Below are 13,984 nucleotides of genomic sequence, written 5' to 3'. Positions count from 1 at the left end.
CCCAGCCCGAACTCCCTAAGAATTATAAGCTAGAAGAACCATATCTTTGCTCTCAAGAGCTGGTGGAAAACCAGAAGTTTCCTTCAGCCCCTCTCCTGGAGGAGAAAAGCTTTAATGATTATGGGTTGGGTGCCCGGGTAGTTGATCCGGTAGACCGGATTATTGATGAGTATGATGCCCCGGCCCTGGCCTCTGGTATGCTTTACTACTATTATGTACTTGATTCTCTTCCATACTGTTTCTAATGTACCAATTCTTTTCATTCACATTTTGTGCAGCAGAACCGGCCACCAAGAAAAAGAAAAAATCTCGACTAATGAAGCAGGCCTTTGCCGAGAAACGGGCAGCTGAGAAGGCGGCTGCTCAAAAAAGAAAGGAAACCAAAGCTGCGGAGGCGGCCAGGAAAGCCAGAGTCCTTCAACTAGCTGAGAAACGGCGGGCACAAGGGAGCCAGGTCCAAGAGCGTCTATGCTCCCCAACTGGTCCTGGGCCGGCCCCCCCCCCCCCCCCCCCGTCTTTTGTTGTAACGCCCATGATTCCTTTAATGGAAACCGGGGTAAAAAATGAGTCTAGTTCCCCTGTTGCTGAACCCTCCTTGTTTCTGATCCGTAAAAGAAAAGCTGTGGGGGAACCAGACATGGTCATTCTAAGTGACCCCGAAGAGGTGGCTCCCCTGTCTCCTTCTTTCCAACCCCTAGCACCATTTTATGAAGCTGCACCGGGTTGTAGCCCCCTGGGTGCGAGGGAGAATATATTTCAGGCAGGGTCCTCCGATCGGGGAGTACGAATATTGAAAGATCTCCTAACTCCTGCGGAGAAACACTATCTTTGTCATCAAGGCCCTGATGTCAAATACTTCGAGGGCACCTACCGGATTATATCTGTAAGTCTAATTTTTCTGGATTGAATGATTTTCTGACATTGCATTTCTTTTTAACACCTGTGTTTACAGGGGCTGCATATGCTGGTGGAAAGCTATGAAGATGCAATTCGGTTTGGCCGGATTGAAACAGACCGGGCGCATGTAGAGGCTGAGAGGTCCTGGGCAATCTTAGAGCTGAACAAGAAGTTGGAGCAGGAGCTGCAAATGACGAGGCAGACTCATGACCAAGTGGTTTCAAGCCTTCGGTCCTCCTTAGATAGAGCTGAAAATATCGTGCAATCTGCACAGGCTGATCTTGCTCAAGCTCGGGCTACCGCGGGACAGAGTCAAGATCGTCATATGGCGGTCACGGCTCAAATGGAGGCAGCCCAACAGGAAGCTTCCAAGGCTCAGGCAGAGGTGACAGCGGCCAAGGATAAGGCCGAAAAAGCGGTGTCAGCCCTGGAGACCCGGTTAAAATCTGAAGAAGAGATCAAGGCCGCTGTCCTGACCTCAGCGGAGTTTCAAGAGGCTGTAGTGGACAAATCCTACGCCTTCTTCCAGACTGGCTTTTACAAGTGCCGAGATCAGTTTGAGGAGGCTGGGCTATGGTCCACTGAGCAAAAAGATTTCCCTGATTTGGACAAGGCCATTGACTCCCTCCCTAGTGCCAAAGATACTGAAGGTGCAGAGGCTGCCCTCCCTAAAGGAGCTCCGACAATTGAAGACGGGGGCCCCTCTGACAACCCCAGTATTTTGAAGTAATTTTTGTAATTGTGCCGTAGAAGCCCCTCCTCTTGTACTCCTTTATTCGTAATGCAATTCGTCTGTTCTCTTTATCCATTGTTTAATGCTTTACTTATAAAAGAGTAGATAGTGCCAAGGGCTTATAGATGCCCTGGGGCTGAAGACGGGTACCGGGGCCTGGAATCTCCCGGGCTTATACAATTCCAAGGGCTTATATATGTCTTGGGCTTAAGATGGGTGCCAGGGCCTGGAACCTCCCGGGCTTATATAGTGCCAAGGGTTTATATATGCTTTGGGCTTAAGATGGGTGCTGGGGCCTGGAACCTCCCGGGCTTATATAATGTCAAGGGCTTATATATGCCTTGGGCTTAAGATGGGTGCCGGAGCCTGGAACCTCCCGGGCTTATATAGTGCCAAGGGCTTATATATGCCTTGGGCTTAAGATGGGTACCGGGGCCTGGAACCTCCCGGGCTTATATAGTGCCAAGGGCTTATATATGCCTTGGGCGTAAGATGGGTGCCGGGGTCTGGAACCTCCCGGGCTTATATAATGCCAAGGGCTTATATATGTCTTGGGCCTAAGATGGGTGCCGGGGCCTGGAACCTCCCGGGCTTATATAGTGTCAAGGGCTTATATATGCCTTGGGCTTAAGATGGGTGTCGGGGCCTGAAATCTCCCGGGCTTATATAGTGTCAAGGGCTTATATATGCCTTGGGCTTAAGATGGGTGCCGGGGCCTGGAACCTCCCGGGCTTATATAATGCTAAGGGCTTATATATGCCTTGGGCTTAAGATGGGTGCCGGGGCCTGGAACCTCCCGAGCTTATATAGTGCCAAGGGCTTATATATGCATTGGGCTTAAGATGGGTGTCGGGGCCTGGAACCTCCCGGGCTTATATAATGCCAAGGGCTTATATATGCCTTGGGCTTAAGATGGGTGTCGGGGCCTGGAACCTCCCGGGCTTATATATGTCTTGGGCTTAAGATAGGTGCTGGGGCCTGGAACCTCCCGGGCTTATATAATGCCAAGGGCTTATATAATGCCAAGGGCTTATATATGCCTTGGGCTTAAGATGGGTGCCGGGGCCTGGAACCTCCCGGGCTTATATAGTGTCAAGGGCTTATATATGCCTTGGGCTTAAGATGGGTGCCGGGGCCTGGAACCTCCCGGGCTTATATAGTGCCAAGGGCTTATATATACCTTGGGCTTAAGATGGGTGCCAGGGCCTGGAACCTCCCGGACTTATATAATGCCAAGGGCTTATATATGCCTTGGGCCTAAGAGTGCCGGGGCCTGGAACCTCACGGGCTTATATAGTGCCAAGGCCTTATATATGCCTTGGGCTTAAGATGGGTGCCGGGGCCTGGAACCTCCCGGGCTTATATAGTGCCAAGGGCTTATATATGCCTTGGGCTTAAGATGGGTGTCGGGGCCTGGAACCTCCCGGGCTTATATAGTGTCAAGGGCTTATATATGCCTTGGGCTTAAGATGGGTGCCGGGGCCTGGAACCTCCCGGGCTTATATAGTGCCAAGGGCTTATATATGCCTTGGGCTTAAGATGGGTGCCGGGGCCTGGAACCTCCCGGGCTTATATAATGTCAAGGGCTTATATATGCCTTGGGCTTAAGATGGGTACCGGGGCCTGGAACCTCCCGGGCTTATATAATCTCAAGGACTTATATATGCCTTGGGCTTAAGATGAATGTTGGGGCCTGGAACCTCCCGGGCTTATATAATGCCAAGGGCTTATATATGCCTTGGGCTTAAGATGGGTGCCGGGGCCTGGAACCTCCCGGGCTTATATAATGCCAAGGGCTTATATATGCCTTGGGCTTTAAGATGGGTGCCGGGGTCTGGAACCTCCCGGGCTTATATAGTGTCAAGGGCTTATATATGCCTTGGGCTTAAGATGGGTGCCGGGGCCTGGAACCTCCCGGGCTTATATAATGCCAATGGCTTATATATGTCTTGGGCTTAAGATAGGTGTCGGGGCCTGGAACCTCCCGGGCTTTTATAATGCCAAGGGCTTATATATGCCTTGGGCTTAAGATGGGTACCGGGGCCTGGAACCTCCCGGGCTTATAAAATATTCTTGAATGAATAAACCCCTTCATTAATAGACATTAATTACAATCAAAAAACAAAATATTTCTTCAAATGCAAAGCATTCCATGGTCATTTAAGGAGGCGTCCCTGACTATCTTGTAGGTACCAAGTATTAGCACCGACCCTTCTGATAAGCTTGTATGGCCCCTCCCATCGAGCATCTAACTTCCCTACTTCCCCTGCTGGATTAACCCTCTTCAACACAAATTCTCCTTCTTTGAATTTCCGAGGCTTGACTTTTTGATTATAAACTCTCATCACCTGAGCTCTATAGGCTTCCATTCTGTGAGCCGCTTTCTCCCTTCGTTCTTCAATGAGATCCAATTCTTGTGCCCGGGCTCCTTTGTCTGTATCATCATATGCCCTAATCCGAGCTGAAGGCTGTCCAATCTCTACTGGCAGAATAGCCTCCGAACCATATACCAGGCTAAAAGGTGATTCTTGTGTGGCAGTATGCGGAGTGGTGCGATAGGCCCACAATACACTCGGAATCTCCTCTACCCAGTCTTTTCCCATTCCATGCAACCGAGCCTGTAAAGATCAAACAATAGTACGGTTGGTTACCTTCGTTTGACCATTACTTTGAGGATAGGCTACCGAGGTGAAGGTCTATTTAATGTCCATCTCGGCACACCAGTCTGCCAATTTCTGCCCCTGAAACTGCCTGCCATTATCCGAGACCAACTTCCTTGGGAGCCCAAATCGGCAGACTATGTTCTTCCACAAAAACTTCATTACTTCAGCTTCTGTTATTTTTGCCAAAGGCTCTGCCTCCACCCATTTAGAAAAATAATCCACGGCTACCAATAAGAATTTCTTCTGTGCCCGGGCTTGCGGAAAAGACCCAACTATGTCCAAACCCCATTGATCAAAGGGGCATGAGGCCCATACCAGATTTAAATTACTTGCCGGGCTATGCTGCACATTACCAAACCTCTGACAGCCTTCACAAGACCGGGCAATCTTAGATGCATCAGCCTGCAAAGTGGGCCACCAGTATCCTACCAACAATACCCTTCGGGCCAGACTCATAGACCCTCCATGGTTTCCACAGCATCCCTCGTGTACTTCTCTCAAGACATATTCTGTTTCCCCTTCCCCCAAGCATTTGAGCAAAGGACCCTGATATGAACGCCTGTATAGCCTACCTCCGAGGATAGCAAATCTGGCTATCTGTCTTCGTATGACCCGGGCTTGTCCTTTGTCTGCTGGGAGATCCCCATTGGTAAGATACCTGACCAGAGGGATCATCCATGTATCTTCCCAGATGACCGGCTCCCAGGCTTCTATAGCAGCCACCATCTCCCTCTGTACCAGAGATTCTTTATCACCATTTTCCCCAGTTACAGCTTTTTTAGCCAAGACGTCTGCTTCCATATTTTCTTCCCAGGGTATCTGCTCTATAGTCCAAGTAATGAAACTGGCCCCAAGCTCTTCAATTACCTTACTATATTTTATCAATTTCTCCTCTCGGGTACAGAAGGTCCTCTTTACTTGCTGGACAACCAATAGTGAGTCAGAATATATTATAATATGACTTACCCCGACTTCCCGAGCCTGTCGCATCCCAGCTATCACGGCTTCATATTCGGCTTCGTTATTGGAGGCCTGGAAATCCAACGTCATGACGATTTTGATTTTCTCCTGGGTGGGTGAAACCAGGATGACTCCTATGCCACTGCCTCCAACATCACTGGCTCCATCTACAAATATTCTCCATACCTCTTCCTGACCAAAAGTGGTCACCTCTGTCAAGAAATCGGATAAGGCCTGGGCTTTAATGGCCTTACGCGGCTGGTATTCAATGTCATATTCTCCCAACTCTACTAACCATTTTACAAGCCTCCCCGAGGCATCTGGATGAGTCAGGATACGCCCTAAAAGGCTATTAGTAAGGACAGTTATCGGGTGAGACAAAAAATAAGGTCTCAATTTCCGGGCTGTTATTACCAAAGCCAGGGCCATTTTCTCAATCTCCGCATATCTGACCTCCGCCCCCTTCAAAGCATGACTGACATAGTATACGGGCCTCTGATCTCCTCTTTCCTCCTTTATCAAAATGGTGCTGACCTCCCTCTCAGTAGTAGACAGATATACCCACAATTTTTCCTCTGGCTCTGGCTTAACCAGGATAGGCAAGCTAGCTAGATGCTCCTTCAATTCCTGAAAGGATTGCTCGCACTGCTCAGTCCAGCCAAACCTCTGGGTTGTGCGCAACACTTGGAAAAAGGGATAACTACGATGAGCTGACCGAGCGATAAATCGGGCTAGGGCTGTGATTCGCCCAGTCAGCCGTTGTACCTCCTTGATTGATGTGGGTGAAGGCATTTCCTGCAACAGCTTTACCTTCTCCGGGTTGACTTCTATCCCTCGTTCAGTCACCATGAACCCCAAAAATTTGCCACTTTTCACCCCGAACATACACTTGGCTGGATTCAACTTAATCCCGTACCGCCGAACGGTGGCAAAAGTTTCTTCCAGGTCGGGTATAAAGCAATCTCGGGTCTTAGATTTCACCAATATATCATCCATATATACCTCCACGTTCCGACCCACCTGCTCCCGGAACACTTTGTCCATCATCCTCTGATACGTAGCCCCTGCATTTTTTAGACCAAACGGCATAACCACGTAACAAAAAGTACCTCCCGATGTGATGAAGCTAACTTTGTCTTGATCTTCCCGGGCTAAAGGAATTTGATGATAGCCCTGATATGCATCCATAAAGCACAACAATTCACAACCGGATGTGGAGTCTACCAAGTGGTCAATCCGGGGTAAAGGATAACAATCATTGGGACAGGCTTTATTTAAGTCCCAAAAATCCACACACATTCGCCACTTCCCTGTGGCCATTGGTACTAGTACTACATTGGACAACCAAATAGGAAATTTTACCTCCTTGATGTGCCCCGCCCGTAGTAGCTCTTGAACCTGCTCCGCGATCACTTTATCCTTCTCGGCTCCGAAATGTATTTTCTTTTGTATCACAGGCCGGGATCCAGGGGTGATATTAAGTTTATGCTCCGCAACATGAGATGAAACTCCTATCAAATCGCCCTGAGCCCAGGCGAATACGTCCTTGTTCCGGATGAGACAGCTTTTCAGTGACTCGGCCAAATTTGTTTCCATGTTCCGGGCAATCCTGAAAAACTTCCCAGACTGCCCGAGTACCAGCTCCACTTCTTCATATTCGCCTTTAGACTCCTTCACAGAACAGACTTCTCTTCCCCCTGGCCTCCCTCCTTCCCGATCTGCCTGGCCCTTTTGTAATCGACTCTAACTGTCTCGGCATAACATTTTTGGGAAGAAGGTTGATCCCCTCGGACTTCTCCTACCTTATCTCCCACGGGAAATTTAATTTTCTAATGATAAGCTGAGGCCACAGCTCTGAGGGCATTCATAGTCGGTCTCCCCAAGATGACGTTGTAAGAGGAGGGTGCTTCCACCAGCGTGAACTTTGTCATGATCGTCTTCTTCACATCTCCAGCTCCCAAGGTTATGGGTAGTAATATTTCCCCTTGAGGCTGTACTGTGTGCCCAGCAAATCCGTATAAGGCAGTCTTTACGGGGCTCAACTCATACCCCTGCAAATCCATCTGCTCGAAGGCGTCCTGTTTCAGGACATTCACCGAGCTTCCTGAGTCTACAAATACCCTTCGTACATCGTAGTTAGCAATCCGGGCCTGTATAAGCAAGACGTCATTATGTGGCAGGTTCAACCCCTCCAGATCTCGGGGTCCAAACGTGATGACTGGCCCTGCACCCGGCTTTTCTTCCTCCACCCCCAAACTTTCCCTCCGGCTCCAAAACTTTCTGGCTCTGTTTGAATCTCCGTCAGTAGATCCCCCAGAAATCATGTTGATAACCCCTTTAGATGGTCCCTATCCTGATTTTCTATCCTCTGTGCGAGGACCTGTCTCTTGTTTCCCTCCCTCTCGGGAAACAACGCCAGTTCTGGGGGGAACCAGCGCCTGGGACCCCTGGATCCAAGGCGGACCCCGAGGCCTTTTTTGAACCGGCTTGCCATCCCGGATATAAGGTTGCTGCTGTCTCTGCTGTAGCGTTCGGCATTCATTGGTATCATGTGTGCCTTCCTGATGAAAAACACAATACTTCAAAGATTTGTCCCTAGTGACAAGAGTCTGAGATTCAGCACCTACTTCGCATACATGCACAGCCCTGTCCTGGATTACTCTGTGTGGTGCATACCGGGACAAACGCCCCATGCGGTCTTGACTTTCTCTGCTTTTTCCCTGTTCCCGACCTCCCTCTCTTCGAGTCGCCTCCTTCTTTTGCCTCTGGGCCTCCTCCATATTAATGTATTTCTCGGCCCGAGCCAATAAGTCTTCAAAAGTCCGAGGTGCTTTTTTTACTAATGATTTGAAAATTCCCCCTCCCGAAGACCTTGAGTAAAGGCAGTGATCTTAGTCTCCTGGGCACAGGTCGGGACCTCTAGAGCAGTCTTATTGAACCTTTTAATGTAGGCTTTCAAAGACTCTTCTCCTGCTTGCTTTGCTTCAAATAAGCTATAGGCCATTTTCTTATACCTCTTGCTGCTGCTAAAGTGTTGCAAGAACACTTGCTTGAAATCTGCAAATGATCGAATGCTCTGCGGCTCCAACTTTTCAAACCATCTTTGGGCAGAATCCACCAAAGTGGTTAAGAAGACTTTGCACTTGATCTTGTCTCCATAGCAATGTAGCATAGCCACATTCTCAAACCGAGCCAAGTGCTCTTCTGGGTCAGTGCTCCCATCATATTCTCGGATTTTAGCCGACTTATAATGGGATGGCAAGGGCTCCTCTATCACCTCCTGTGAAAAAGGGCAACCCGGAATCTTAACAGACCAGGCCATTTTGGGACCCTCTTCTTCTAACTTTTGTATTTTCTTTCTGAGTTCCTGCAGCTCATCCGCCACAGAAGGCTGGATTGAGTGCATCCAAGAACTTTCCTCTTCTTCTCCTTCTTTGGTTCGGGCATTATGGTGCGGATTACCCCGATTCCCCTCTTCCTCCATTGTTATTTCCTTTTATTGTGGTTCTTTGTAGCTGCTAACGACTTCTGTATTATATCTGAACATATGATTCGAGTTGATCCATAGGAATAATAATGTTCCGGCCCTGCTGGAGGCCTTCTGGTGATGTTTGTTCATGAGAAACCATATCTACGTCTTATAGAACAAGTTTCCCACAGACGACACTAATGATGATGTTTGATAAAAACGAGTGCCCGAGCTATCAAGGGTAGTATAGTGGGCTTGACGAGCTGACCGGGCTAGTAGAGATGAAGTGTGGTTTGTCCCTCCTTGATCGAGATGATCTGTACACAAGGAAAAGAAATGAAAGAACGTTAGTGGGACGCCGGAAGGTTTTCCGATGGGGCCACTCCGATGCTTAAGTCAGACTCAGAAATAGAGTGGGCTTCAAGAAAAATGAATATAGTGCTTTGGAATTTTTTATGAACATACCTCTACAAATATCTGAGGCAAGGTATTTATAAGCCTTGGAGTGAGAAAGTCACTCCGCATTTCCAGGGTATTGGCCACGATCTGGGTCGTGGGTGCAAGAGTTGCCCACGTTTACCTGTCACACACGATGAAGCCGGAAGGCTTGGGATTATGGCAATCGTGGGGATCATGTCCTGGAGAAATGGGCTTTGTCTAAGTCATGAAGACCTGGTCCTCCCAGGATCTTGGAGCTCCAGGTCTGCCTTTATACATCCCTAATGTCCCTGACTCGATATAGCTCTGTTCACTGCCCTGACTAGCATTCCTGATGCTTCTGCTTCTCCTTAACCCTGATACCCCTGGCTTCCCGGGATATCACCAACATGCATATACATGTATGAAAAATGGCTAGATTTGAAATCTATAGCTAGTATATATAATAATCTCAAGTTAGTCAAAATACAAGGGAAATTTGCAATTTAGTTTTGTAAATTGGTCGATTTTAAATTTTATGTAACTTATGTAATTTCGGTTTTCATCAAAAATGTTTTTATCTTTTATTTACCATTTCGGTTAGAAAATTTTTAATTAGTCAATAACTTTTTTTAGAAAAAAATAATAATAGTAACTATCATGATATTTGGTACGGTCAAGACTCAAGAGATGGCCACGCATCACGCTTAATTACAACTGGCCACTTTGTTGCACACATTGCGTGCTAATAATCCGTTTTTGTAATAAATTTATATTTTAAATAAAACTGTCAAATAAAATTATTATATTATATATTAAATACAAAAATTGGTGAGAAAATAAAAAAATAGTTAGAAGGAAAAAAAAGAAGAAAAAAATCATAATTGAGGAAAATAATGAGATAGTGAAAGAAAGCGGTTGTGTGTGTTTTTTGTTTTTATTTATGTATTATATTAATGGGCACACCAAGAGATCACGCTGAGGGGCTCTTACATAATATATATATATATATATATATATATATATATATATATATATATATATATATGAATAGATACAAAAGTTGGTGAGAAAATAAAAAAATAGTTAGAAGGAAAAAAAAAGAAGAAAAAAATCATAATTGAGGAAAAATAATGAGATAGTGGAAGAAAGCGGTTGTGTGTTTTTTTTGTTTTTATTTATGTATTATATTAATGGACACACCAAGAAACCACGCTAAGGGGCTCTTACATAATATATAGGAATAGATGTAGAACTGCATGGGGTGTCATGTTGAGTGTTTTTTGCTACCTTGATTTATTTTTTTTAGAAAATTATTTTATTTCTGTCTGAGTACATTTGTAATTAAACATGCATGCAAAAATTTAATAATACTTTAAAAAAAAGAAATTTATTTCAAATAATAAAGCTTGACTGAATATTGATGGAACGTTTTAGGGAATTACATACATTATTTTTCAAGAATGAAACCTACACAAAAAAATATATCATTCAACCTTTATACATTATTTTGCACGTTTTAGGGAATTACATACATTATTTTTCAAGAATGAAACCTACACAAAAAAATATATCATTCAACCTTTATACATTATTGCAAAATAATGTATGTAATTCTCTTGACCGTTCCACCAATAGTGTTTTTCTATTTGAATATGAGCTTAAATAGAATTTCTACATGTAAATAAAGGGATATGGTCTCCGGATCACACGACAAAGTCATACTATATATACTATACATCATCGATAGTTAGAGAGCGTGAGATAATTTAAAAGACTCTCAAGGCAAATCGTATTGATTTGGAAGATCAAACAATGTGGATTCACATAAGTACTAATTGTTGTGTATTGAGGTACGCTGTCACGCCCCGAAAATGGGCTTAGTTGACATCGACATTGTTTAACAATTTAACATTGAAACAACAAGCCTCATAGTACAAGTCTTGCCAAAAACCAGTCTATTTCATAAACCATAACTGTTTTTACAGAGAAAAAACACAAGTGCAACAATGCGGAAGCGAAACTGAAATTTAAAGTAAAAATATTTCTTCAACTTGAACTGATCCATCCTCACCAACCTCAGAACTTATTCTGTTCTTCGTCATCTAACTCATCTTCATTCTTATCTGGAGAGCAAAGTAAGGGGGTGAGTGTTTTGGAAAACACTCAGCAAGTGGGGGCCGATTGAGCACGATAAACACCAAAATATATTTACATGTACTCATGTATATTTTATAATCTCGCAACAAAATAAGCATGCTGAATTCGAACAAATACGAAGCAAATATTGCACTGTTAATTATCTCATTTTTTGTGGTTCTACTGATCAGTCTCCTATATGTTACTCCTCTAAGGGGCGAGGCAAAAGGAACGGTTATTATAACCCACCGCATCAGGGCCATATCAAATCAAATCAAATCAAATCGTCGGAAATTCCTTAACCATTTCTAAATCAACTCTTAACAGTGCATCTCAAATATTTTCAAATAATTCTAACTTGTTTCAAATAATATCACGAATAGCTAACAAATAATATATATCAAAGTGAAACGAATATTATCATGCCGATCGAATTTTCAAAAGTATAAGTATTTATGTTATAAAACTTAACTCACACGCAAAAATAAATATAAATGTAGAAACTTATATCACACAAAAGAAAGGTAAAAGCCCACTTACCTCTTCCATTGACCTCGAATGCATATAGTAGAGATTACATGGACCATCCTCGATCATCGACTTATGACAAAACTTAAGAACTATAAACCTCAAGCATCCTTAAATATCCACAAGTACACAATACTCAATGTCTATGCTTGAATGGTGACTATTTTCGATGGCCATTGACCTCTCAATGCTCTCGATAGTGGTTGCTATCGTTTATTGTTTTAGACATGGAATTTGTCTTAAAATCGATACGGATATGGTTGTCGTTCATATGATTGTGTGTGAAAAATAGAAGAATTAAAATTTCAAGAGAATAAAAGATGAGGTGAAAAAGACAAAACTCAAAAAAAAAAATATTTCTAACACACGATTTGGAAGCTGCTGAAAAAGAAAAATAATTGAAACATAAGTTGGTCATTTGCCCAAGAAGAATTTATAGACACTAGATTACATGAAACGGATGTCAACAAATTAAATGGAGCTTTCAATTTCTTTTATTCCAATATTGAAAGCACAAATGAGAAACTGACCAGTAACTTTAATTTACTCATTAATATTCATTAAAAATAATTTTATAACTATTAACTTATCAATTAAAGATTCAATAGTAACGTGTCCATATCAAAAGTTAAATTTATAAGTTTATATTACAATTGAATCGAGAATAAAATTATCTAGAAAAATAATTATACCAAAATCATATATATATATATATATATATATATATATATATATATATATATATATGTGTGTGTGTGTGTGTGTGTGTGTGTGTGTGTGAGTGCGTGTGTGTGTGTGTGTGTTTATATATATATATATATATTGACTGGTGAAAACTTTCTTAAATATAATCTGTTAATTATTTTCAAATATTTAGTCACGGGTATTACATACGTTTCCGCTACATTTTATCGTTTTGTATTCTTGATGATTTAATTGATGGTTCTGGATTTTTTTATTACATGACAGTTATAAAAAATGTTCTTTTAGTATTTTATCTTAAAAAATATTTGTGTACAAGTTTATTCTTGTGAGTTGTGAATCATCCCATAATATATATGTTACAGAAATGTGCCTTTATGGATTATCATAATCAACAACGGATCAACAATATCTCAAAAGTAAGACAATTTAATGTTAATTATTAATTATCTCAGAGAATGAAACATTTCGGCTGCTTCGGGCCGGTTTTCTTGCTTAAGCTTGTAAACAATCACTCCTTAATTTTATTCTAATTAGCCCAAAGTTTTAATTGGTAACCAAAGGATCGATGATTTCCCTCCATTTCTCGTAGCCAAGTGGCGATCCTTCATCTGCTACTGGGAATCCATTGACGAAGAAGTAAGGCGTGCCGTAAACCCCTCGTATGCAACCATACTACAAACAAATATATATAATTTTGTCACGTTGATTTATATTTGAACTGATGATAATTTCAACTGGATATAGATACGACAGCAGTGTTTAAGAGAGCTTTTAGGAATCACTTCTCTGCTTTTTGTTAACAAAATTTCACAAAATTTTAAAATTTTGTTAATGAAAAACTGAAAAATGCTTCTTAAAAGCTCTCCCAAACACTACATGTCTCATATGTAACAATACGATGCAAATGCAAAAATGAAATACTTTTTGAAAAACAAAACAAAACAATGTAACTCAACATTTTTACCTTGAAAGCAACTCTTGTTGCTTGATCAATTTGGGGGTCCGTGAAGCCCTCTTTGATCGCAGAAAGAAAGGAGGGACCGAGTTCATTGGTCACAAACTTTACTATTTCGTCCACGACTTATGCTCTGGACACGTTCCATGTCGATTCGCCATCGAATTGATCCTGTTCAAGACGTCTTCGGATTTTAGCACAAAAAAAAAATGTTAAATGCTTCTGAAGTGATTACTCTTACCTGATGGTCGAAAAATGCATCCAATAGATCGAAGGTGGCTGTAGTGTTCAACTTATTTACGATATGCAATGCACGCGAAGTGACAAAGGCATTGTCGTGGTACCTGCAAAATAGATACCAAATCTGATCATGTATTTGTCAATCGACCTTTATCCACTAGGAATATATGAAGTATTCACTCAGGGCAAAGGGAAAGTGTGAACGACTAGCGTAACACGAGAGCCATAGTATTGAACGACTTTCTTTAGAGGCGGCCACGAATTCTGGCTGTCGGGCA

General features: G+C 43.0%; 2 protein-coding genes across 2 annotated transcripts; both read right to left on the bottom strand.

Annotated features, from left to right (window-relative positions):
• Positions 1–3,786: 3,786 nt before the first annotated feature.
• On the bottom strand, positions 3,787–4,233 carry LOC140861889 (uncharacterized). Its single transcript, XM_073264891.1, has one exon. It carries the CDS (start codon positions 4,231–4,233, stop codon positions 3,787–3,789), a length of 447 nt encoding a protein of 148 aa, XP_073120992.1.
• Positions 4,234–7,082: 2,849 nt separating this feature from the next.
• Positions 7,083–7,577, bottom strand: LOC140861888 (uncharacterized). The gene has a single exon (XM_073264890.1). It carries the CDS (start codon positions 7,575–7,577, stop codon positions 7,083–7,085), a length of 495 nt encoding a protein of 164 aa, XP_073120991.1.
• Between the last annotated feature and the right edge of the window lie 6,407 nt (positions 7,578–13,984).

Source organism: Henckelia pumila, chromosome 4, assembly GCF_033568475.1.
Source record: "Henckelia pumila isolate YLH828 chromosome 4, ASM3356847v2, whole genome shotgun sequence".
In the NCBI taxonomy this organism is placed as follows: domain Eukaryota; kingdom Viridiplantae; phylum Streptophyta; class Magnoliopsida; order Lamiales; family Gesneriaceae; genus Henckelia; species Henckelia pumila.
This window is presented reverse-complemented; position numbering and strand designations above follow the sequence as displayed.